Source organism: Rhinolophus sinicus, chromosome 2, assembly GCF_057876585.1.
Source record: "Rhinolophus sinicus isolate RSI-liver-muscle chromosome 2, RSI-T2T, whole genome shotgun sequence".
In the NCBI taxonomy this organism is placed as follows: domain Eukaryota; kingdom Metazoa; phylum Chordata; class Mammalia; order Chiroptera; family Rhinolophidae; genus Rhinolophus; species Rhinolophus sinicus.
In genome coordinates, this window is record NC_142502.1 from 11,495,411 (window position 1) to 11,522,543 (window position 27,133).

At 38.5% G+C, this 27,133-nt stretch overlaps 1 protein-coding gene across 6 annotated transcripts in view; it reads left to right on the forward strand.

Moving 5' to 3' along the window:
* Nucleotides 1-27,133, forward strand: part of IPCEF1 (interaction protein for cytohesin exchange factors 1) — a 152,467-nt gene that overhangs the window by 117,743 nt on the left and 7,591 nt on the right. For all 6 annotated transcript variants that reach the window (XM_019749258.3, XM_074333724.2, XM_019749257.3 and 3 more), the window contains 2 exons: nucleotides 1,648-2,017; nucleotides 20,422-20,615. In XM_019749258.3, coding sequence (XP_019604817.3) covers nucleotides 1,648-2,017; nucleotides 20,422-20,615 — 564 coding nt within the window. The remainder of the gene's footprint in view (nucleotides 1-1,647; nucleotides 2,018-20,421; nucleotides 20,616-27,133) is intronic.

Consider the following 27,133-nt stretch of genomic DNA (forward strand, 5'->3'; position numbering starts at 1 on the left):
AGTATGATAAGCTCTATTGCTGAACTGATTTTAAAATTATTCAAGAATTAGCTTTTGCATGTTTGCCTCTTGCTTTAACAGTTCACCTTCTCAGCCTGTTTTCACTGTAAATCTCAAGGTGGGTGTTGGCTATCGCACAACCTCACGGCCACTGCCCTAGTTGTGACCTGCTTTAGCTTTTGCCTGGGTTATGGAAAGAGCAGGCTTTTTTCGTTCTCTGACTTTAATATCTCTCCTCTTAAAAAGCACTTCCAAGTTAGTCTTCTTAAGGTACAGTTCTGACAATATTGATTCACCCGAGCAAGACGTTTCAGTTAACCCTCACGCTTATCAAATTAATTCTGGACTCATTGGCTTGGTATTTAAGGCCATTGGGCTTAATTCAGATGGCCATTACAGTCTGGCTGCTGATTCCTCTTTTGCCATTCTGGGATTTTGGGAGAAGATCCTAATTTGCTCTCTGTCTTCTTCCCTCTAATAACTTCCTCCCTCCCACTTTCCTGGAATTTTGAATGCTTGAAATTGACAGGAGTATTCCATAGGATGACATAATGAAACTGAACCATAAAATGCCTTCTCTGTCATATCTGCCATTGGAGACATAGGATGTCCCATAGAGTACTGGTGACTTCATTTTTGGATTTTACTGACCAATACATTTAAAATGGAGGAACAACATATAGGTGCCAAATCTTTGTTTCACTATTTAGGATATTAAAAAACAAAACAAAACAAAAAAAACCTCCAAGGAGACAAAAGCTACTATCTACCAACACCACTTTCCAAATATATTTCGACATCAAAATGTGAACAAGGATGACATCTCAGAATAAGTGAAATCTTTCCCAAGAAAGGACAATTGGTGATGCTGCATTGATATTTTTTCCATGGACTGATGGAGATATTGCCAAGGAGAGCCGTTCACCGTTGGATCGTGTGTTCGGAAATGCTTGCATCATTAACGCACTTTGCCTCGTCTGTGCTGCAGGGTTTTTGTGTGTCTTTAACGAATTCAGAGCCTGCAAAGGTATTCTTGTCTTCTTTGGTGAAAGTTTATTAAAGTTTTAAAAGTATTGAAGAGTAAATGACTTAAATTATTTCACCTAACTATGTAGTTATGAGCTGATACTGGCCATGTGCTAAGGAATATATCAAGGATGTTTGAAGTTTGAAATATATTGTATTTGCTTTGCCTATGTCACTTGTCTCCACTCAGTTAATATGGCTTTGTGTCCTATCTGGCTCCAGCTTTTGCTTTGTCTTAATCACCTTTTTCAAGAGTTTTTGCTCCATCAGTAAGAACTCAGTGAGAGATTGAAATCTGCTTTTTGTTCCAAGTATCCTTCAGTTTTCCAAAGAATTCTCTGAAGAAACCTTTCACATTTCTGGACAGCATTGAAGAATAGGGTAAATCATGATATGGAGATTTTTCAGATCTTAGAACAGTGAATTCAAAGTTGTACAAATCAGTTTTTGGAAAATGGCATCGTAATGCCTGTCATACAGATCTATAATACATTTTTCTTTTGATTCTTATTATTGGCTAATTTTGAAATCACTGGGATACCTTCATTGAATATGAAAAGTAGAGAATACTGGTTTACTCATGATTTTTTTTACCATTTTTATTTTATTTGTGCAAAATAGGTGGCACAGCAGTCGTGTTCATCTTCACCCAAGTTGAGTGAAACGGCGTGTTCTTTCTCTTCCCTGGAAAATACAGTGACGACACCCAGTAGCTTGTCCTCCTTACCTAAAGAAAGACAGTCCTGGGTTAACATAGTGAACAGTTCATCTGCTACTGAAGATGCGGGACAATGTGTAACCTTTGCTGTTCAGCTTCACTCACCTACACCCTCAGAGGCAAACAGTCACAAGGCCCAGGAACACAGCTTGGCCATGTCCGAGAGTGGATTTTTGAACTCTTTATCTAGTGATGACACATCTTCACTGAGTAGCAACCTAGACCATCTTACTGTTCCAGACAAGCCTACTGGATCAAAGCTGATGGACAGAGGTAAACCAAGGCATTGTTTCCTCTTCTTTAGAGAATGAATATTTGGGTTGGAATTCTAATGTTAATTTGTAAAAAGAGTGTTTAAAATCATGAGTGATGGTTCAGTAATTAAACAGTCATGTGTGGCTAAACCTAGGGGCTACTTCTGCAGAGGAGTTTGCATGTGGAAAACTCTAGCTTTGAGGCCATTCATTACCCACTATATGTGTCACTAACCAAATGCTTTTGACTATGAGACATAATCAGAAAAATTATATGTGTGTGTGTGTGTATATATATATATATATATATATATATATATATATATATAATTTATTTATTTATTTTTTATTTTTTATTTTTTTTTTGAGGAAAGGCTTGACATTTTTTGAGTTCCATGTCCTATGTTCTAGAACTTGTGTGGATATTTATAACATCGCTTCCATGATTCCAAACAAATTTAGAGTGACCACCCTCCCTCAGCCAAGACCACGGATGAGGTTTGGGCCAGCTAGTAGGTTCCTGAAGGTGCCCGTGTGGTGAACAGGAAGACAGACAACTGGCTTTGGAGGGCAGCACTAGGGACTTTTAAACATAAGGGAGAGCACAGATTATGATTTGGGGGGAAAAAGAAAAGAAAAGAAAACACTTCAAGTCTTAGCGAAGAGAAGAGTTGATGGAACGTAGAAATTAATAATGTAACCTTTCTTAATACTCTATGATCATTAGTCCTTACGTTTTATTCAGACTAACTTTTCTTTTATTATTAGTTTCAACTGTGATGTGGCTTTTCTGATAATCTGTGCCTTATTCACTCTGGTGTAAAACAAGCTTACCTGATATAAGATACTGAACAATGAGACAATGATGAGTTTGGTTTGTATGTGTTCAGTGTACTATTGAGAGAAAGTTAACTGGCTACATTCCCATGATTTTTGGATAGAGTGGCCTGATGACATAGATGTCTGTTCTCCCCTCTCTTCTAGCTTAATCTGGGAAAGTTTTTATTTTAGTTCTCAAATTTTCATATGTATCCTTTTAATTTAGTATTCGGTATCAGAGTAATTTAGGTCAAGGATTACAACTTTACAACTGCAGACCCAGTAGTGTGTGTGTGTGTGTGTGTGTGTGTGTGTGTGTGTGTGTGTGTGTGTGTATACAGTACTTTAAAGGATGTGGATTTGAATATTCAGGCTGGGAACTCATTCTCTGAGTCACCACAGTTTTTACCACTCCCTGATGGTGTTTCACACAGTTGAGTTATCTGCCTGGACTCTGATGGCATTTTTGTTTGACACCTCTAATTCAGGCCAGTGATCTATTTTACATTTAAAAAAAGTAGAGTGAATGAAGTTATTGGTAAAATAACCTACTTCCAGAGGTGAATGAGGTGGGATACAGAAGAGAATCTAAGTAATGGCACTGAGGGAATATAGGGGGGTGAAGTTTGGACTGTGAGGAATGGAAAATGGTAGACTCATGCTGGTCTCAGGTTTGTGAGGTGCTGGTATGTACAAAAAGAATGGGCTTAATTTGTACTCCTCTGCAGTACAAAATTGAGGCCAGTGGTACAACTGAAAAGGAGGTAATTTCAAGTTCAGCATAAGAAACTTCTTTTGAACATTGAGAACGTTCAAAAAGGAATGTGCTCCTTGGGAAGTAATGCATTCCTTGTCATTGGAGGTGTCTACTCATTCTGAGACATTTATTTTCATTGGATAGTAATTGCATGTTGCCTATTGGTCACAATCTGTGTTCTTAAGAAGATATACTGAAGAGAGAATTTAAATGTCTTGAACTCGATGTCCTCTAACTTGATACTTGAAGATCCTTCCAGATACAGGACTCGTGAAACTAAAGAAAATAATTGAAAGTACCACATCTATTCTTTTCCAGCTGAAAACTCTTACTTTAATCATTGGGTCCTAATCATAAGGTAGGACTAAACATTTTCACACACACACACACACACACACACACACACACACACACACACACCATGCCACAATGAGGATGGCTTCAAAAGCAAAATAGAGACTAAAATTCCATTTGCATTCTTTCTCAAGAGATAACCTTGCAGATTGAGTTTCCTTTAGGATAAATAACTTGAGAGTCATGGGAAAATGCATGCAGTTCTTGCCCATGTCTAAATGTCACTCTTGGAATGCATGTAATGTAGAGCCTGGTTGGGTACCGGCGGCTTTTTTAATCTAAGAAGGAAGACACCTTGTGTTTTTAAATTTTGAGTACAGAGTAACCAACACAGTCTGTATGCTTCTTCAAACAGCTTGACATGAAGAAATTCCTCTAGGTAGAAAGATAAAATAAAAATACTCTTCTCTCACTGATTTGTTGGCAGTTGCCGTATGTTATAAAATTTTTGCTGATGATTTTCTCGTGTTGCTGGGGATTTGGTTAAATTCCCAGAGGACTTAAACTACATAAAGTCATTGCTATGGAAACAGCAACTCAGTCTTTGCTTGCATTTCTGATGACCTACTATGGAGTAATCAGGTTTTGTATTTTACATATATATATATTTTTACTTACGTGTTGAAGGAGGTAGCTTTTAATTTTTCTGACTTTCAAAAATTATTTTTATCTGCCAATTAAAAAAAAAAAGCCCTGAAATTCCTGTGTGTGAAATATTGTTCAGGGTATTTTCATGACAGATCCTGAGGTTTTCATATGACCCAAAGCAGGAGTAAAGATTTTATTTATTTGTTTGTTTGTTTATTTATTATCAGTTTCAGGTGTACAACATAACTTAATGACTAGACATTTACACCCTTCACAAAGTGATAACCCCACCAAGTCTACTATCCATCTGACATCTTCTTACATAGCTATCCCAATACCATTGACTGTATTCTCTATGCTGTACTTTATATCACATATATATTAACATATATATATATATATATATATATATATATAAATATAAATATATATGGTGTGATCAAACAATATAGTAGATGTTTAAATTTAAAAAAATTTATTACAGTAAAAGACACATTGCCATTAATCCCCCTCAAAATACTCTCCCTTACTTTGAACACATTTATCCCATCCTTTTTGCCACTTTCTGAAGCAGTTCTGCAAGTCCTTTTTCCTGAGTGTCTTTAATTGCGCTATTGTGGCTGCCTCTATGTCCTGAATCGATTCAAAATGTTTACCTTTCATAGTCATTTTGACTTTGGGGAAGAGGCAGAAGTCAAATGGTGCCAGATCCAAAGAATAAGGTGAATGAGAACATCTGTAATGTTTTTTATTTGACAGAGATTGCCGACCAGAAGTGATGTGTGACATGGAGCATTGTCATTCATGATGGAGGATGATTTACAGCACACTTTAAAACACACCTTCTCTCAACCGTAGCTCACACCCAACTGACTGCACCGAACAAGTTGAAACTTGTCACACACTTGTTACTGAAGTTCCACGTACCACTTCCCTTATTGAAGATCCCTGCCTTTCTGGCAGATGGCACTCAGCAGCATTCTGATGTTTTGATAACAGAAATGCTACATGTCACACATTACTTCTGGTATATATCATATAATATGTAATATTATATGATATATAGTATATATATATGATATATAATATATGTTATATATACATTTTATTTATTTGTTTGTTTATTTGTTTGTTTGTTTGTTTGTTTATATATTTATAGCAGGAGTTAGGATTTTAAATTAAGTCTCAAGATGTGGTTGTTGGAGAAAGAAGTTTTTATCCTGGAAGTGATTCTTAAAGGTCAATAACTGAGTCCTGACACAGGCAGACAGCATGTATGATAGCCTTCTTTTTATTAAGACAATGAGGGAAATACCCTTTTAGACATTTCTCCCTTGCTGTGTAAGCTATTAAAGAAATGCAGGATGTTACTTGTACCCCATTGCTTTTCCACATTGGGAGGTTCAGAGTTCCTGAGTTTTCCAGATTCTTCACTGAGTCTCCAGAGCATAGGAGAAAAGAAATGATGGTGTTAATGGAATGTTGCTCTCAGCTCAGTTTTACTCTGTGCTGTGCCTTTTCTTTTGTGAGAGGCTATTGGGCCAAGATGTATACTTGTGTGGTGATGACTCACATTGTATGTCTCTACTTACATTACGCTCACAATGTGGAGCCAATTTCATTATACTTATGCCATCAATGGAGTGACTACACCCTGGATGCTGAATAGCCAATAACCACTAATAAGACTAATACCCAATTTACGCAAATATATTTTTCAAATACAGGTATAGCCATAATTAATATGGGAATTATGTTGAATAAAAAGCATTTTTAATGAAGACACAAGCACACTAGAGTATGCATGACAGCTCAGGAAAGTGGCACAAATGAGCCAGATTTTAGGATTTAACAAATATTGCAAAAAGTTTTACACAATCTCATTGCTAACAGTACAGATGCTATATTATTTTAGCTAGCTACTTCAGATGTTACTGTAGGAAATTTGTGGCATGTCTCTTTGGGAAGCAAAAAGATAGTAAAAAAAAAATTGAATACTGAACTCCATTCAATTTAGCATCATTTTTATTATTATTTTTTTGAGTACCCAACATCTATTCAAGTATTTTGTGCTAATAGGAACACAAAGATAATCAAGATACAATTTCTGGTCTAAAACATTTTAACATCTAATAGGGAGAGTGGGAGGAATGAGACATAGTTAACCAAAGAAAGCAGAGTAAAGTAAGTGACACAGAGAAGTACAAAGTACTTGAGGGATTTAAAAGAGAGCAGGGACTCAAAATATGGAAGATCACGTCTGAGTGATCTAAGATGTGGTCGAAGTGGGAGGTTCTGTGCATAGAGAGAGGAGCTATGGCAAAGAGGGATGGAAAAGAAATTTGGATGATGTTGAATACTGGGCTAGTCATTGGTTTATTCAGTAGATAATGGATGACCATTTCTAATGAGAGTAATCATATAATTGAGCTATACTTCAGAAAAATTATGTTAGCTGTAGAATGTAGGTAGAAGAGAATAAGAGAAGATTATTCTTTTAGGAATAAGGAAATTAGAAGAGTTAGGAAGCTTTTAGAATAGCTGGGGTGGCAGTGGAAATAGAAAGCAGAGACTGGAGGAGTCCTGTAGCGTGCCTATCGAGGTGAAGACTGATGTTGGTCTTTGTATCTCTATTACTTAATTGAGTCCCTAAAAAGTTTTATAGTGATCTTATTTTTTTGAAGTATAATTTGAGAAGGGATCTGAAAATGGCAATATTTAGTACTGGGGAAAATCTTGAATCTATAATTGTTGACCTCAATGGCATTGATCTCAGGCATGAATGACCCACTATCTTCTTTGTTCGCTCCATGCCGGTGGCTAAAGAGCCCTGGAAGACATCATGAAATAATACTGATTTGGTTACCTGCAGATTTGAATAATATAACTAGGTCATTGGTAGTTGTCAGACTTTTATCTCATTTCCCCCCCTTACTTCTTATTACTTTTCCTGAGTAAAACTGATCTCTTTACCAGTTCATGAAAATTATCTTTTACCAGTCTCTATTTATTTGTCTTTTTCACAGCTCATAAGAAATTTTTTAAAGAAAGTTTTGTAATTTATAATTTTCTATAGTAGTCTTGAAAATATTTTATTAGATTTATTTCTACATATTTTATATTTTTAAATGCTTTTTAAAAATGTATTTTTTTCTTTTTTAATTTCATAACTATTTATTGCTGGTGTAAATAAATGCAACTGATGTTTTTAAATTTATGTTTTAAAAAATCTGGCACACTTGCTAAGTTTTCATTTTGATTCTAATAATTTATCTTTAAAACGTTCTTACATGCAAAATCATATCTCTGCGAATGATGACAGTTTTGCTTTTTCCTTTCCAATCATCATGTCTCTTATTGTACTTCTTGCTTTGGCTTGGCCCTGCAGTACAATGCTGATAGAAATAGTGATTATGGGCATTTTTGTGGTTTACTTGATCTCAAAGGGAAAGCTTTCACTGTTTCTCCACCACAAACGTAGAAGTAGGTACTTTATTGCCACTTGCATTTTATAGATGAAGAAACTGGGGCTTAAAATGGTTTAATAAATTGCTGAAAGATGTCAGGCAACCAGTATGTGTCAAAGTTGTGTTTGCAATGCAGTTCTGTTTGAGAGCTTGAGATTTTAACCACCCGATTAAAAACGATTCTGCATAAATAATCAGCAAGACATAAGGTTGGGTTAGAAGTCATGTGAGCCAAGCCACATAGTAGTGTAACCAGAAGAGTTTCGTTCCTGAGATAATTATTATATTACAGGTTTCTTAGAGCTACCGGTGAAGCAGCACAGGTCACCTAATGATAGATACAGAAGCATCTAAATGCAGTCCTGTCCTGCTTAATAGCAGCCGTGTGCGTCACTAGGCCATTTCATCATTGTGCGAACATCAGAGAGTGCACTTACATAAATCCAGAGGGTATAACCTACTACTGTAATTACATGTGCTATTCTTTTACATGACTGGCGGCCCAGTAGGTTTGTTTACACCGGCCTCACCACAAACACACGAATAACTGTAGTGCCTAGAGCAGAGTGGATAGGGGAGGCATAAGAAGAGATTGGAGAACTCAAAAGCAGCTGGCTTATGTGGCAACTAGTGAGTGTTGTAAGGTGTTTGGGTTTTGTTCCAAGTGTAATGGGGTGTTTTGGGAGAAATTGAAGTTGGGGAGCGTTATGGTGTGGTTTATGTTTTTAAAAGATCATGTCACTATGTGGGAAATGGATATTAAGGAGGTAAAGTAGAACAGTTATGTAGTTGTTAAAATAAGCCAACAGTGAGATAATGGTGGCCTGGACTAAGTTAGTAACAATGGGGGTTGCGGAAAAAATACACATATTGGGACATATTATAAAGATAAAATGTAAGAATGTTAAGATTCATAAAAGATTTTTGTCTATTTTAGTCTATTTTAGGCTCTCAAATATATTGCCTTAGCACACAGTGGGCATTCAAAGAATCTGTGATGAATAAGTTGACTAAATGAATGGATCAAAGGTGTGAAGGAAAGAAGAATCAAGGATGAGTCATAAGTTCCCAGCACATTCACTCTCCTGTAGTGTTAAGCATAATTGCAACCCTATAGGATTGTTAACATTTTCTGAGAAAAGATTTCCTAGTAGAGATTTAATGGCCATATTTAAACATATAACTCTAAACATATACAGCAGGTCCTTGAATAATGTCATTTTATTCAGTGTCATTTTGTTATAATGTTGATGAGATGCCAGGAGAACAACTCTCGTTTGTGTCAACTCTTGTTTCATTATACATTGTTCACCGAAGTTCCATGAACCTATTGGTGATGTTAGGTGAGGACTTACTGTATGTTAAGGATTTTCTATAAGGCAAACATAAGGATATCATGCAAGTGATTATAGATTACACTAGACTATAATCATTGAAATAAGGGAACAAGAGCTACATCTCAAAAAGGTAAGGGCATTAATCTGTTCCAAACCTTTCATTGTCCGCTTAGTGAAATTGAGATAGGGCAACTTCTTCCTTCCTCTTGCCTCACCTTCTTTTTCTGAAGTGGCCCCCTGCCCCCATCCCTCCCTCTTTCTGAATCTTCATTTCTATCTGTTGTCCTCACTTGTCTCCATCATGGAGTCACATGGTTGATGGATACAGCCTGTTATGGGGCCAAGGTTGACTATATTTTTATTCTTGATTTTAGGAAATTTTCCAGCCATCTTCCCCCATTTATTTCTCACTTAACCTCCATCTCATAACTATATTTTACAAAGAAAGAAACCCCCTGACATATGTCTTTTTGTGTACATGCCAGAGTTGTTTGTTTTCTTAGGATTTGGGCATATATAGACATTTTATGTCTACATTACATGTTTCAATGACTCCTGGGTGCTCATATGATTGGAAGAATATACTTTAAAAAGAAATGGAATGAATATTTATTTTAAGAATATAAAGTTATGTATCAGATGCTTTGGCAATGGACTCAATCTAAGATTATTTCCAAAAACAACTACCACCAGAGGCAATGATAGAAAAATAAAAACAATATTAATATCACCCAATAGACTAGGTTTGTTCTTATCAATAAAAGCAATAATACAGTAGAAGGGTATTGAGTTGACTTAATTGATAGAAACATCAAACATCAAAGAGAAAATAGGTACATGACTCAGCAGAGAAGGTATAGCAAATATAGAAAAATGAGGAAAATTAAAGTGAAACTACTACTCTTTCAGACTTATAAGAGCATAAGTAAAAATACTAGCTTTATACTTGGGTGCTGTCTCTGACTTTCTCTCAATCTGGTTTCTCTTTTATAAAATTTCTTTTACTTGCCGTTTTTTAAATCACCTCTTTCCCAACTAGCATTCTCCCAACATTGTATTCTATGTTTCTAAGCATTTATACCTTTGTTGTATGCAGGGCCACAGCCTACTGTGACCTTGATTTTCATCTCCTGCTCCCCATTTGAACTGATTCGTTATCCCCAGGTGCCCAGTTCAAATGCCCAAGTAGAGAATCTGATTATCTGGCATATGTTTTAGGTTTCTGGCCAGCTTATGAATTTCCTGTCCTAGGGTCTGGTGCCCTATGGCTCTGTGCCAATCGTGTTTAAGGTATAAAACCCGGGCACCTCACAAACAGGCTCTGAGTGGGGATTTTTTTCTCTTGGAAGACAAGAGTAGTGGGAGCAGGGATCTGAGCTCTGGTCTGTCCAGTCCATCCGGGTACCATCTCAGTGACTATAGATTCTCTGATTTGAAGTCTTTTTCTTTTTTTTTTACCCCTTCTTCTGCCTCCTCTCCTCCCCCCGCCACTCTGCTTCAAGCTGTGTTTCTCAGTCTAATTGTGTAGGACACAGCACCCTGGCCCATGCTGGTATTATGAGCCTTGTGCTCCCCCCGCTGAGGCAGTCAGTTGCCGGCCACTCACAGCAGCTCACAGCAGCTCTCGCTGGCTGCTGGCCACTCACGCTAGCTGCTGGCCACTCACCCATGGCAGCACATGGTAGCCCACGGCAGTACACAACAGCCTGCAGCAGCCCACAGCAGCTCACATAGACCTCCGGCTGTTTACGGGAGCCCAGCGCCAGGGAGAGCCATTGTTCACAATCTTAGCTGGACAGGGCGCAGCTCACTGGCCCATGTGGGAATTGAACCGGCAACCTCGGCGTTAGGAGCAAGGTGCTCCAACCACCTGAGCCACTGGGTTGGCCAAAATCTTTTTCGTTGAACTTTATTCAAAAGAAAATGTGTTAAATGTTTATAGTACAGCATAGTATTTAAGATAATGAGCTTTGGGTTAGAACCAAGGTTTATCTCTTTGTGCCTTTGGTCAAAGTTTTAACTTTACTGTATCTTGACATACTTCGTATCATTGTTAATAATACTTTCCTCATCGGGTTGTTACATAGATAATGTTGGGATTAACAATTAATACAGTGCCTGCCACATAGTCAAAACTCGATATATGGGAACTATCTCCAGCAGCAACAGCAGAAGAAACAGGCAGCCTTGCTCTCAAAATTGTACTGTGCTAATGGTCTTGGGTCAGTAGTATCCTTACGGTTAAAATGAGTTACCCAGATTTATCTTAGTTGTATAATTTAAATTTGTCTATCATTATGATCTGTCTTTTGCTTTGTTGTAGAGTTGTCAGAATCACTAATTAGAGAAAGCCTGTATACAATGCTTTTGAAATATTGACATCAGGTGCTGTATTAAGTAACATTTGTAAAGTCTGAAAGGCTACACAGAATGTCCAAGTGACTATGTAAACATTTTGAATCGATTCAGGACATTGAGGCAGCCCATGACGGTGCAAGTAAAGACACTCAAAAGATGACTTCCAGAACTGCTTCGGAATGTGGCAAAAATGATGGGATAAGTGTGTCTGAAGCGAGGGGGAAAATTTTGAAGGGGATTAGTGGCAATGTGTCTTTTACTGTAATAAATGTTTTTTATTTAAGCATTCACCATATTTGATCACACCTCGTAACTACATAGTCATTTGGATATTCTGTGTAGCCTTTGATCACACCTCGTATATCTTTTCTTTGTAACAGTTGCCTTCCATGGTCTTTCCTTTACCAAATACTTAGAACATTGCCCGTAAAACAGGGAATACTGTTCACCTAAATCCATGTATACTTTTATAAGAGGATGACTTGTAATAAAGGTTAAGGAAAACAACAAAACAAAACAGGGAATACTGCTTCTACCCAAACCTTTCCAAGTGTTTCACATTTGGAAACTAACATGATTTTCCCTTGAATATCAATTTAGACTTTCCCAGTCTCTAAAAGGTTTGCTTTCGAATTCTGATATGAAATATGGTGTATGAATTCCCCGCTTGTCTCCTGAAGCCAGCATTTATGTTCTAAAAAGAAAATAAAAACGCATTCTAGAAAGCACAAGGAAATACCAAAAATAAGATAGTGGGGGAGGCAACGTTGAAAGTATGGCATTTAGAGAGAGACTCTGCACACAGTATTCCTGACAGGCAAATTCCGGGCCTAGGAGAGCATGCCTGTCCCGTCAGAAGCAGACAATAGGCTGGAATACGTAGGAGGATGAGACGAGAGTAGCATATGCATTTGGCATAATCTTGGAAAGGAGTGAACTTCTAACCATTAGTTAAAAATGTTGTTTTGTCTCATTTGCTAATGTCACCATGAAAGATCTTGTTTTAAAAAAGAATACCATTTCTTGAGTCTAAATTGTTGGAGTACTGACCTAAGTTTGACGAAAGCTTACTAGTCTTTGAGACGTTCTGAGCTAGTCTAACAGATGTAGAGGGTCATCAACATTTACCTCAAAACCATACCAACTCAATGTATGAGATAGTGATGCTATAGAGCAGGGATTCTGGATATAGTCCTTTGAGCAAAGCCATAAATACATTTTTTAGTTAGGATGTAGCACAGAGAAAATAAATGCTGCTTTTTGGACAAATTCCAATTTTCTCTTTGTGACTCCAGCCCCTTTCTCTTCCTGTGAGTTGAGGCTGGTGTTTCATGACAAATTAATAACAGACAGGTTAGTCTTGCTCCTCAAAGTATAGTCCATGGACCAGCAGTTCTGGTATCATCTAGGAGCTTGTTAAATTTTTAGAATCTTAGCAGCATCCCAGACTGACTGAACCAGAATCTGCATTTTAACAAGATCCCTGGGTGATTTTTTGCCTATGAAAGGTTGAGAAGACTGGTCTAGAAGCCCATGAAGCTGCATAGTGTGGAACAGAACTTTCATTCTTAATTCCATCACTAATTTACATTTGAGAAAGGTTACTTACTGTTCTTCATGAATCACTATTTTTTTCTCATCCATAAAATAAAAAAAAGTTTTCGTCTGTTTTGGCAAAGCACTTGTGAAGCCAGATGAAATAGACTATAAAGTGCCTTATGTGCCTTAAGAGAAGGGACTTGAAGTGATATTTTATATAAGAAGACTAAAAGATACTCTTGGGAGGAAGGATAACAATTGCATTGGAAACACTGGACTGTCTGACAAAATTCATTTATTTTGCATCACAAGACAAGAGAGGTGGAAATAATTAACTTGGCTTCTATATCCAATGGAAGAGAGACCAGTGGTATTTTCTGCCAATCTTTTTTTTCTTGCTCTTTTTATGATTGGTAAGACAAGAGAATTAATGTTGTGATTTCTAATATGAAATTATAATTTAGACATATTTACATAAAAATATGAAAGGGAGATTTTTTTTTAGAATATGACTTTATGGAGAATCCCCTTAAAGGTACAGGAATAGCCCCGTAGGATTAATGAGTCAGCGCTAGTCTTCTGTATAACAACTGGGAAGGACCCTCACCTCTGCTTTAGGCTCAGGTGCAAGTTGTGTTTCATTGTATGTATGCTTATACCCTTTGGGTCCTTCCCCGCCCCCTATGATTCTATTTATCATTTGCTTCCGTTATTATTGGATGCTCATTTTACAGCTCTATAAAGACCTAAGCACCAGCCACTTTACTGTTTATTTGAAGCAGTAAAAACAATATAAAATTTTTGGCTAGGTGTGGACGTGGTTGGATCACGGGTATGTGTGTATCTAGCAAGACATTGTAGAACTCTCAGATTATGACACGAAAGAACCAATAAGGCTATTTTTCTTAACTGCTTACATGACCATTTATTATGTTATTGTCCTTTCCTTTGTGAGTAATTCTGGAATTAGGTTATTAGAGGTCAGATGTATAGTCTTTCAGTTTCAGGTTTTCTTGAAGGAAAAATGTTGGCAGATAGGCGAGAACATATTGGTGATTTGCTTTTCTTCCCTTGCCTCATTTCCTCAACAGCTTTAACTTTATCTGGACACACTCACTATTATCTCCAATTTCAAGATGAATACAAATAGAGAGTATCCAATCTTTGAACATTATTTGGTCATATTTTAGGTGAATTCTGTATTAACTTTCAGTAATCTCCATAGGTCTACTTTATGTATGTGTCTGTTTTAAAGTCACACACACACACACACACACACACATACACACACACCTGTATTTTCATTGTTAATGTCCTAAAGTTTAAGTCAGGGACATTAATGCGTGTGTAGGAGGGGGATAACCTCTGATATTTTTAACATGAAAATAATATATAGCCATATAAATATATTAAACGATAATGAAATTTCCCAAAGGGCAGTTCTGCTTATTTTCCATTTACAGAGTGTGATTTATGCCACATTATTCCAAGGTTCTAAAGTTATTTTTATCTTTACCAATTTAACATCTGTTAAATTAGATATATAATCTTAAGATAATGATTTTCCTCTGACATAATTACAAACTAATGTTTTAGTCAAAAATAATTTTATCTTCTATCATAATCTTTAGTAGCACAACTAAGCAGCTTGGTGAGCACAGAGAAATAAAAGAAAACATACTATTTATCTTCTTTGTTATATACTTGTTTGATTTGCGACTTGAAGTTTGCTAAATATGTATTACTTACTTTAAAAATACTATGGTATTGAAGGCTGTGTATTTAGATTTTATTCGAAGTAGAATCCTACCTGCCTAGCTATAAAAAATGACATATAAAATTATTATATCCTTGTGTGTTTGAAAACTCCCAGAGTCCTTAATCTTATCGTCCCCTCTAAGACTCCGATGTCTTTTTATTTAATTTTCTTTCTTTCTTTTAAAAGGCTTTTTATTAAAATATAGCTAACATATAACATTATGTTAGTTTCAGGTATATACCAGTTATTCAACATTTATATACCTAAAGAAGTGATCACCACAATAAGTCCAGCGACCATCTGACACTATACTGTGCTATCACAATATTAATTGACTACATTCTCTATGCTGTACATTATATCCCCATGACTTATTTGTTTTGTACCTGGAAATTTGAACCTCTTATTCCCATTCACCTTCCCCCCCTTTAAAAATTTTTCAGTTACATTTGACATTCAATATTATTTTATATTAGTTTTAAGTGTACAGCACAGTGGTGAGACATTTATATAATTTACGAAGTGATCCCCCTGATTAGTCTAATACCCACCGGGCCTTATAACCAGTGCTTGGAACTCTGTGTCTGATAGATTGCTTGTCTCCATTTCACTTAGTTATTTTTCTGGAGCTGTTCTGTTCTTTTATTTGGGACATATTTCTTTGTCTCCCCATTTTGGCTGCCTCCCTGTGTTTGTTTCTATGTATTAGGTAGGGCTGCTGGGTCTTCAGTTCTTAGTAGAGTGACCTTATGTAGTAGGTGTGCTGTGGGGTTCAGTGGTCCAGTCTTCCTGGTCACCTGAGCCACGTGTTCCAGGTGTGTCCTTTGTGTGGGTTTTGTGTGCCCTCCTCTTGTAGTTGAGCCTTGGTTGATAATTGTACATCAATCAGAGGGACTGAACCTGGGGATCACTGGTTGTGAGGATGGGCCTTGACTACAGTGGAGAGTTGTTGTGCCGGGGCTGATCCTACAGAGCAGGATCTGCCTCAGCAGGGCTCTGATGCTTGCCAATCTGCCTCTTGGATGTGTCGTACTTGGAGGTGGCTGGATGATACTCCAGCTCGTTTTGAAATTGGCCACTGGGGACGCCAGTCCCAGGACTAACTTGGAGAGGATCTGCTGTAGGTCTACTTTGGCTACAGCCTGTGCCCCACCTGGGAGCAGCTAGCGGGGGCCAGAAAGAAATCTGCAGGCATTTGCCGCCTGTGTTGTGCTTAGAAGTTCCCTGAGAAGCCAAGCTGTGAACCAAGGCCGGCTGCCACTTGTGCCCGCTTAGGGCTGCTCAGCCAGAGGTACAGGAAATGCTCAAGCCAGATGCTGCTTGTCTGGGTTCTGCAAACCTTTGAGACAGTCTGCAGCTTGAACCAAGACAAGTGGTCTGCATGAAAAAGCCACTGGAAGTGACTTGGATGTGGCCTGAAAATTGGAAGGGTGGGGGGCCAGGTCTCAAATCAGCAGGGTGGGGAGAACTAACAGCGGAGACTCAGAAATAGTGGCCGCCTGTGTTCAAACTCTGTGAAGGGGGCGGGCTCAACAAAGAAACAATGACGTCCACCAGCTCCCATCCAGGAGAAAGCTGCCTCTCTAGCCCCTGTCCCAAGCCAGACAACTCAATTCCCTACCATTTGTCCCTGCTGCCTTTCCAGCTGCTGCCCCAGTGCAGGAGCTCAGAGACAGTGATTCCATTGGTGGGTTAGGCCGTGCATAGTCCCTTTAAGAGGAGCACTTGTGAGTGCAGCCACACTGTCTCACTCCGTCACAATCTCTCCTGGTTTTCACAACCAAAAATTATGGGGACTTCTCACCCCAGCACTGGAACCATGGGCTGATGTGGGGCTAGGATCTCTCTCTCACTCCTTTAGGGGTTGGGGGGATCCCCACAGCCGAAATAGTCCTCCCAATTTTTAATGGTCACATGAGGGTGTGGGACCATTCCACGTCTCTGCCCTTCCTGCCTGTCTGGAGTTGTCTTCTTCTGAAAGTCCTTGTTTGAAAGGTTTCAGTTCAGCTTGATTTTAGGCGATTCTCAATAATGGTGGTTTTGTAGATTAGTTGTAATTTTGATGTGGTTGTGAGAGAAGGTGAACACAATGTTTACCTACTGTGCCATTTTGGTTGTCTCAAAAAACATGTTTTTTTTTCCCTACTTGTACTTCTTAATCCCTTCACCTTTTTCACCCTGCCCCAAACCTTCTCCCATCTGGCAATCATCAACTTGTTCCCTGCATCTGTGGGTCTGCTTCTGTTTTGTTTGCTCATTAATTTTGTTCTTTAGATTCCACATATATGTGAGGTCATATGGTATTTGTCTTTCTCTGTCTGACTTATTTCACTTATATAATACCTTCCAGGTCCATCCTTCTTGTCGCATATTTAATTTTCTTAAGACTTTCTAATGTCTCCAACTTAACCATGCTTAATATTTCTGCTCTGCAGATATCATCAGTTATCATGATAATCTCATTAAAGCCTACTTTTTAAGCTTTATTTAGATATATTCACATACATAAAACCCACACATAAAAATGTACTACAGTTCAGTGGTTTTTAATATATTCACAGAGTTGTGCAATTATCACCACAATCTAATTTGAGAACATTTTAAACACACAAAAAGAAACCCATACACTTTCACTGTCATTTCCCATTCTTCTCCCCAGGCAATCATTAATCTACTTTTTGTTTCTATGGATTGCCTGTTCTGGACATTTCATATAAATGGACTTATACAATATGTGGTGTTCTGTAATTTGGCACACGGCCTGAGCCAAAAAGTCTACTTGTGTTCAAATATAGTTTTGAGTATTTTCCCTCTTTTTTGAGACTGTTTTAATAGAGCACAAAGAAGTTTACTGAGCAAAACTTTAAGTCAGTTGCAGTTAGTCCAATATCTTTGCTCCTCTCCTGTGGTGACTTTCTGGCACAAAATGGAGGAAAAGTAATTGTTGCTTAAAGATTTCTTATCTCACAAGAGTAAACTGTAAAGTAAGTGAAATTTGCTTGATTTTGATGCACCTATACTACTAGTGTTTGCTTTTCTCTCCCCTTTGGAGAGCTCGCCCATTTTTGACCTCCTCCTAATGCCATACTTTTAACATGGTCCTCTGTCAAGCTTGTTCTCAGGATAGAAAGTGAAATGCATAGACACTAAGGAGTATGTGATGGAAAAAGAAATCTCATTGTGTATTCCAAGATTATCTTCAGGGAATAAAGGAATAAAGGACTGAAATTTTTAGTAAGAAATTAAAGCAACATCAAGAGATGAAGATTTTTCTGTGGGTAATCTTCTGTATTATTTGAGGCCCTTTCAGTTGCATGTGACTGAAACCACCCCCAGAGCATCCTACCAAAGATGGATCCCATAAGCTGAGAGGACTCCAATGGTATCATATAGATGCATGTCTTAGCTGTGTCCTATGGATTGGCTCCAGTCTCATCATTCTTGGGATGATTCCTAGAATTTTCCAGTTCACATCATCATATCACTCTGTTTAGGAAAAAAGAGATTGATTCTGTGATACCCCAAACCAAAATCTTTGAAGTGAGGTTCTTGGCCCAAATTAGACTGACCTGAAACCCATGCTCATTCCTAAATCAATGACGGTGGGCAACATGGTGGAACTGCCATTGGCTTAGCCTAGCACATGTGGTCTCCTGCATCTTGGGTAGAGTTGCATCAGTAGAAACATTTAGGCAGAGACTGGCAAGGCATGGTTGTGAAGGGGAGTGGAGGCACCCTGAGGAATGATCATTATCTGCTCAAACCACAGACCACAGGCAGGTTCCTTCTCCCAAAGGGCAATTCAAGGAAGGACATTAAAAAGTCATTGGGGGATAGTGGTTCTCAAGCTTTAGGGTGTGTATGAGGTGTGATCAAAACATATGGTGAATGTTTAAATAAAAAAAAAAATTATTACAGTAAAAGACATTGCAATTGATCCCCCTCAAAATACTCCCCCTCACTTCAAACGTACTTATCCCATAGTTCTTGCCACTTTCTGAAGCAGTTCTGGAAGTCCTTTTTTTGTAAATCTTTAGTTGTGCTGTTGTGGCTGCTGGGATGTCTTGAATCAATTCAAAACATTTACCTTTTATAGTCATTTTGACTTTGGGGAAAAGCCAGAAGTCACACAGTGCCAGATCCAGTGAATAAGGTGGATGAGGACACACTGTAATGTTTTTATGTGACAGAAATTGCCATACAGGAAGTGATGTGTGACATGGTGATCACAAAATGCGATGAATGTGTGATCACAAAATACGATGAATACTGCTTCCGAGTGCCATCCAACGGAAAAGAAGGTGTGTTTGAAAGTGTGGAGTAAATCATCCTCCATCATGACAACACTCCATGTCACACATCGCTGCTGGTATGGCAATTTCTGTCAAATGAAAATATTATGATGTGTCCTCATCTACTTTATTCACTGGATCTGGCACCGTGCAACTTCTGGTTCTCCAAAGTCAAAATGATTCAGGACATGGCGGCAGCCATGACAGTGCAACTAAAGACACTCAGGAAAAAGGACTTCCAAAATTGCTTCAAAAAATGGCAAGAATGATGGGATAAGTGTTTTGAAGTGAGGGGGAGTATTTTGAGTTTTGGGGGGGATTAATGGCAATATGTCTTTTACTATAATAATTTTTTTAAATTTAAACAACATATTGTTTGATCATATGTCATATTAGTTTGCTAGGATTTGCTTGTCCATCACTGTATTATAGAAGCAGATATCTTGTTTGATTTCACAAGTTTACAGATGGAGAAGAATTTTGCCACAAGGTGAATCATTCCCTGAGTCTCACCAATGCCATATTTAGATGATATTTGGATTAGATTTTTGACTTAAGCTGATGTGGGAATAGGTTAAAACTTTTGGAGATGTGAGGTATGAATGTATTCTGCATGTGAAAAGGACATGAATTTTGGCAGCCTAGATGGGGGACTGTTATGGGTTCAGTTGTGTCCCTTTAAAATTCATTTGTTGAAGTCCTAACTCTGAGTACCTCAGAATATGACCTTACTTGGAAATAGGGTCATTACAGATATAATTAGTGAAGATGAGGTCAGTAGCACGAGCCCTAGTCTAATATGACTTGGTGTCCTTATAAAAGGGGGACATTTGGACAGAGGCATGCACACAGGAAAAACATCATGTGAATATTGGAGTTATGCTTCCGTAAGTCAAGGAACTATCAGAGAAGCTAGGAGAGAGGCCTGGGACAGATCCTTCCCTAGTGACTTCAAAAGGAACATGACTCTGTCTTCACAAAGTACCATAAACTGAGTGTTTTAGACAACAAAAATGTATTGTCTTACAGTTCTGGAAGCTAGAAGTCTGAGATCAAAGTGTCAGCAGGGCCTTGTTTTGGGACCACAGTGTCTAATGTTCTCACCTTTATTTTTAACTGGGTTTATTGTTATTGCTTTCTTTTATTTTAATAGAAGAATCAAAAGTGTCTGAAGATGATGAAATGGAGAAGCTCTACAAATCATTAGAGCAAGCTAGTCTATCTCCTCTTGGGGACCGACGACCTTCAACCAAAAAGGAGTTGAGAAAGTCCTTTGTGAAGCGGTGTAAAAATCCATCCATAAATGAGAAACTCCACAAAATCCGAACCTTGAATAGCACATTAAAGGTAAAAAGATTCAAATTGTGAATGAACTCTGTGGATGTGGGGCGAGGAATGGCTGGTTTGCCCAGAGATTGATGCTAATCACCATGTGTCTGTGTGGCTAGAGGGGAGGGCAGTAAAAGCAAATCCAGCCTTAAAGCATCTTAAAGCACTAGAACATTCACACAGTAACACCAATGCACTTTTCTACAATAGGCCTTGATTTTCACATTCACTCTGGTATAAAATGTTAATTGTTAGGCTTCTAGAAGGCAAGGAGCATGTGTAATTCGTTTTTTGCACCCTTTTACCTGGCACAATAAATGTTGAGAGCTCAGTGTAGTCAATTCGTGAGAATAAACAATCATATTAATGGTATCTTGAGATTTCACCTGATTTATCAAAGGGTTCCATTGTTCTGTACTACATCTAGAAGACATTTTCTGGATTTCAAATACAGCAGAGATTTAGTGAGTCTCAGCTGTAGGCTCTGCAGCCAAGATACACCATGAAAGCTGGGCAGTGGGAAATATACACATCATGATAATAACCAGCAGATGTTGTCACAATGGGGATGAAGGACAGTGTACAGGATGTACTGAAGCTACTTTCAGGGCCTCCTGTAACTGAAATGGTTCCTCCTAACAAAAGCATCCTGCTTTCATATTTAGATTATAGAATAGGAGGAGGTCAGAATACTTTGCACAATAGTCTTGAATTAGCAGAGGATTTATAGATTCTGAAAGGCCTTGATAGATCCTGCAGTTTAATTCTGGTTTGTACATGTCCTTTTGCATCAAGCATTTCAGTCTCTTTCCAGGAATAAATATCAGCAATCAAAGGATAAGGCCACAAAGAGACAGCTGAGTGCGTCTTAGTCATACATCTGTTAGTCAATAGAAGACCTAGGCACCCTACAAGGCTGCAAAAATGAGGCTGAAAAATAAAAGGCAAAGGGGTAGTTTATACAAAGAAATCCAAATGCAGAGAAGTTCTCTGACGTTTAGTGATGGAAAAACATCACTATCACTCGTTTCAAAGGCAGATACGTTTTACTCCATAGTATGTATAGAGTTGATAAATGTATTTGGTATTTCGATGTGCTATGCCATAGTATCTTGGGATTTTACTGTCTTATTTGTGATAATTGATATTAATGAATACATTTTTTGTTGAACAAAAATTCTTACTGTGTACCAGACACTATTCTAGGGCACTGGGACCATTGATTGTGTGGACTCCACTGGGCAATAAAAACAGAGAGGAAAACAGAATGTAATGTGATAAGTGCTTTAATTGATGCCAGCTTGGGGTGTGGAGCGGAGTGGCTGCCTATCTGAGGCCATTAAGGACAGTGTCATGGAGGGGCTGACAACTCGCCCATGAGTAAGAGATGAAGAACGTCAGGATGAGAAGGAAGGCCATTCAAGGAGGAGGAACTGGCCTGGGTGAATACTTGTATGTATCAGTGGACGATATGTTGTATGTGGTCCATGTTGGGAGTGTTGACTTAGGAAGCGTCCAAACCTGTAGAGAAGTTTAATGAGTTTATTTGAGCCAAACTCATGATAGTTGCTGTGAAGCAAAGTCTCAACAGATTGAGAACATGCTCTGGAACTGACAGTGCTGCAATTTATTTTGTACATTAGAATCAAAGGAGGAAGGTTACATGATATCCATTGGTGGTAGATTAAGGGGGTGGGAGAAAGCAAAGTGGGGAAATCCCTGGGATTGGATTAAAAGTAAATTGGAGGGACAGATACTCCTTTTACATGGATGGGTACAGGATAGTTAATAATAGTTAGCATTTTATAGCACGCAGAGATGGTAACCAGGGGACAAGAATAACAATGAGGTTATTCTGTGGGGCCATGTCAGGTTGTGCCCTGCAGAGTCGGGGGGGGGGGGGGAAGAATTACTTTAACATTCCAAGGGCATGTTATTTTAGGCAAAAAGACAATAGACAGGCTCAATTAAGGTAAAGATTGACTTTCGTCAAGGAAGCTACAGGCCAAGGGTGTGCCTCCCAGCCAGGACCCGCTTTTAGTTAGCGGTGTTTATGTTCAGACCATCCTATGTGGTAAATTTCGGTCTCTGAGTTTGTAGGGCCTGCCATACAGGCTTTTTCTGAGCTTGTCAGGTTTAGTATGTGGTTTCTTTTTTGTCCACAGGAGAAACAGGAAATAGAGGCTAAGTAGAGGACAGACAGTGCAGGCCATTTCTAGAAGGAGAAAGATTGTGTTTTCGGCTTTCCATAGCAATGTCAGGATTCTAGACCATCACAGGACCATGCCCTGGCCTGGCCACTGGGAAGCCAGGTTTGTACAAAGAATTCCAAGGTTTTACTGGCCTATGTGGTTCTCTGTGAGGTTTGTACAAAGAATTCAGGTTTGTACAAAGAATTCAAAGATTTTACTGGGCTATGTGGTTCTCTGTGACCTCTTGTTCTCCATGTACTCTGGTCATGGAATTGATGATTTCAGCTTTTTCTTTTCTCCCCGTATAGTATTAGGTCTCTATTGCTAGGTAACAGAATACCCTCAACTTAGCAACTATAAACAGTAACCACTTATCATTTCACAGTGTCTGTGGCTTGGTTAGGTGCTTCTGCCTCCCAGTCTCTCACTGGGCTGCAATCCAGATGGCTGCATGCATTCCTCCACTGGGGGAAGATGTGCTTCCAGGTTCTCTCATATGGTTGTTGTCAAGATTCAGTTCCTTTCAGGTTGCTGGACTGAGGGTCTCAGTTGTTCACTGTCTGTTGGTGGGAAGCCACACAGTTCCTTGCCCTGTGAGCTCCTTCCTAGGGCAGCTCTCAAAATGGTAGCTGGCTACCATTTCTTGAGAGCAAGTAAGACAGAGGGTGAGTGAGATGGATCATACGCCAATCTCAGTTGTGACTTCACACTATATTCTATTCATTAGAAGCAAGACACTAGGTCAGCCTGCATTCACAGAGGGGAATTACAAAAGGGCATGAATACCAAGGAGCAAGGAACATTGTGGGGCCATGTCAGGGGCTACCTCACCTAGCTGAAGAACTCTGTCTATACGTTCCTGGAAAGAGGCCCTTTCCACAGATCCCTTAGGCCTCACAAAGTGTAATGATGGGGTAGATGAAACATCATCCATGTCATGTGGTCCCATGAATCTCATCAGGAGGGAGGAAGACATGATGATGTGGAAACTGGCCTTGCAGCACATCAACCTATTTATTGGAGGAAGATAATTTGGTACATGTCTGTTTATTCATGCCAAAAAACTATAAGAATTATTTTCTTTTTAACTATTGTTAATTTAATATAATGGTCTTTAAAATTCAAGGCAGTCAGGATGGTGATTGTCTTTGAGGAGGAAGGGAAGATATAACTGGGAGGGCCCACAAGGACAGCTTCAGAGGTGCTGGGTAAGGGTCCTTTTTAGACCTTGGTGGTTGTTTCAGAGATGTGTCCCTTTCGTGACAATATATCAAGAACAAACCTTATTATATGTGCACTTTTCTCTATGTATGTTGCATTGCAATTCCAATGTTTACTTAAAAAATTCTTGAAAGCTGGAGTGTGGGCAAGCAAAGACAACAGTTCCACACAGAAACGAGGAAACTGTTTTAACAGTAATGTTTATGTTAGAGATAGACACATTTCGTAAAGAAATACCCCTGTCCTGGGATTGTATTGGAACAAATACTCTTTATGGAAATTCTTCGAGGAAGTTGAATAAACTAGCACGTCATATTCTAAATGTAGACCTTTAAGAATTTTGTATAGCTCAACATCCACTGACTTTGGCTGAGTCTCCCTTTATTTTAAAACGAATGGTTAAAGGGTCTGCCTGAAACTTTCAGGATTTCCCTGGCCGATGACAAGAGGAACAAACCCTTCTTTCCCGTAACTTCTCTGGTCGAACACATTTCCAGTGCTAAGGTCTTGATTCAAGCCATGCACTGCATATGTGGAGTGAAAAATGAAATTACAGCATTCTCTCTTTCGCAGTATTTTTTGGAAGCCACACCAGGCTCTGCCTGCCTGCCAGAAAGTCAGGAGGATGTGGTAAAAGTGATGCAAAGCGATGGGGAGCCAGCGTTCTGTGCCACCTGGGAGAGCTGGCGGTGTGTGATGCCACTGACCCCGGGGGGGGGGGGGGGCACAGGGGTTTTGTGGTCTCATAAATCTCCTTCCTTTCTATTCTTGTCTACAATTTTTGTGTGTGTGTGTGTGTGTGTGTGTTTTTTTATCCATAAAAGAATTCACACATATGTGAGCCAAATGGTAAGAAATTTGTGTCATTTAGAGCTAAAAGCCATGTGTGAACTATTAGCCCAAAGTTGAAGCGACCCTTTCCTAAAAACTTTTATCAGATCTTTTAGGGGTGGCTAGTTCATTTTTGCCTTTAAAAAATCAATTTTCCACATTTTGTTAATCTGCAAAGATCTTATTTTTTTCAAGAAAACATTAGGATCTCTCTCTGAACAGATGTCAAAATTTCTTAAGAGCAAAGAAAAAATCCTTAAATAATTTCATTGAATAACACTATGCTGATAGACCATGAAAGCTTGTTATTCTTATTTATTTATTTCCTTTTTGAAAATACTGTTTTTTTTGAAGTATAGATGTTGAGAACTCAGAAGAAAGAAAACTCTCTTGGCCCTGCTCAACTTTCTACCCGCCATTCTTCCTCATAACCCACTTGCTTAACCTGCTTTTCTCTGCTTCTGGGTCTTGCTCAGCCTGCTTGTTGTCCTTATTGGGTAACTTTCCTCTTGAGCAATTTTTCTCTCCTTCTTGAACCCAAATATGTCATTTGATCTCGATCTATCATCACATCCTCGCTCTCTTGATTCAAAATTATAAATCTCATCATTTTCCCTTGAAATCCATATTATGCTGACTAATTTAGAAACAGGTATAGGAAAAGAAAATGTAATAAAACACCCTAAAAAAACATAAGGTAAAGCTAATTATAGAGTACAGAAAATAGAATTGTGTGTCACCAATATTTGTGATCATATATGACCAGATACCTCATTTGGGTAAAACGAATGCTGCCAATTCTAGAATCTCTAAAACTATATGCAAATGTCTCGTGTGTAGATAGATAGGTAGATACAGATCTATCTATCTATCTATCTATCTATCTATCTATCTATCTATCTATCTATCTATATCTATCTACATATATAATATATATACCATGTGTAATTATATATGTATATTATATGTAATTATGTATATGTGTGTGTATATAACATTTTTGTTTGTTTATGGAGAGGATTTCCTCAGGCTCTAAGTAGTGTTCATGATGCAAAAGAAATTAAAAAGCAAATGTATAATTAGTTCATTCATTCATTTCTTATTTCATATATTTATTTTTTTCAACAAGCGAATGTCTACCATGTGTCAGTTCTTTCAGGAGTTGGGGATATGGCAGCGGGCATATCAGGCAAAATTGCTCACCCTCATAAAGCTTACATTTAGGTAGAGGAAAAATAAACAAAATAAATAAGTAATTTTACAGTATGCTAAGTGGTGATTGATTTGATAGACAATAGAAGAGAAGGGCGATAAAGAATGTTGAGGGATTGATTTTAATGAGGGATAGATTTTTAATTGGAAGATGTGATTTGAATAAGATCTGAAAAAGGAGTGAGCCATGAGGTTATCTGAGGTAGAATGTTCCAGGCGAGGGAACAAAAATGCAAGTGCCTTGGGGTGGGAGTGTGCCTCGCAGGTTTAAGGAAGAGCAAGGAGGTCAGTGTGGCTGGAGTGCAGTAGGGGGATGGGGGAATGGGGCGAGAGGCAGTGGGGCAGAGGGACAAAGGGGGATCATATCATGTGATGCCTTGTTGTCATCGCTAACACCTTGGTTTCTACTCGGAGTGAGCTAGGAAGCCTTGGGAAAGTTCTGTACAGACGTATGGTATAGTTTGAAATATTTTGAAGGTAGAAATATCAGGATTTTCTGGTGGATTGGGAATGAGAGAAAGAATCAAGGATAACTCCAGTGTTTGACATGAGTAACTGGAAAGATGGAGTTGCCATCAGGTGCTTTGAGGAAGACTAAGGAGCAGGTTTCAGTGTGTATTGGGAGTTGGCAGGGCAAGGCATGTAGAGAATCATGGAAACTTAGTTTTGGATGCGTTATATTTGAGATGCCTATTCGGTATCCAGGTGGAACAGCTGAAGAGGAAGTTTAGATAAACAAATAAATTTGTGACCCTCAGTCTATAGGGAGAGTGGGAGAGACTACATGAGATTCCCAAGAGTGTGAGTGTAGGGAGAACAGAGAAGAGGCCAAAGACTAGAGCTCTGGGACACCGCAACATTAAGAGATTGTGCCAGATGGAAGAACCAGCAAAGGAGTCTGAGAATGAGTGGCCATGATGGGATAAAAAAATCAGGAAATTGTGTCACGTAAGTGATATGATACCAGTGTTCAAGGAGTCATCACAATTTTAGATGCTATTGATAAATAAGTTGAAGGTGAATAATTGATTATTGAACTTATCAACATGGAAATCAATGATGGCCTAAAGAAGAGCAGTT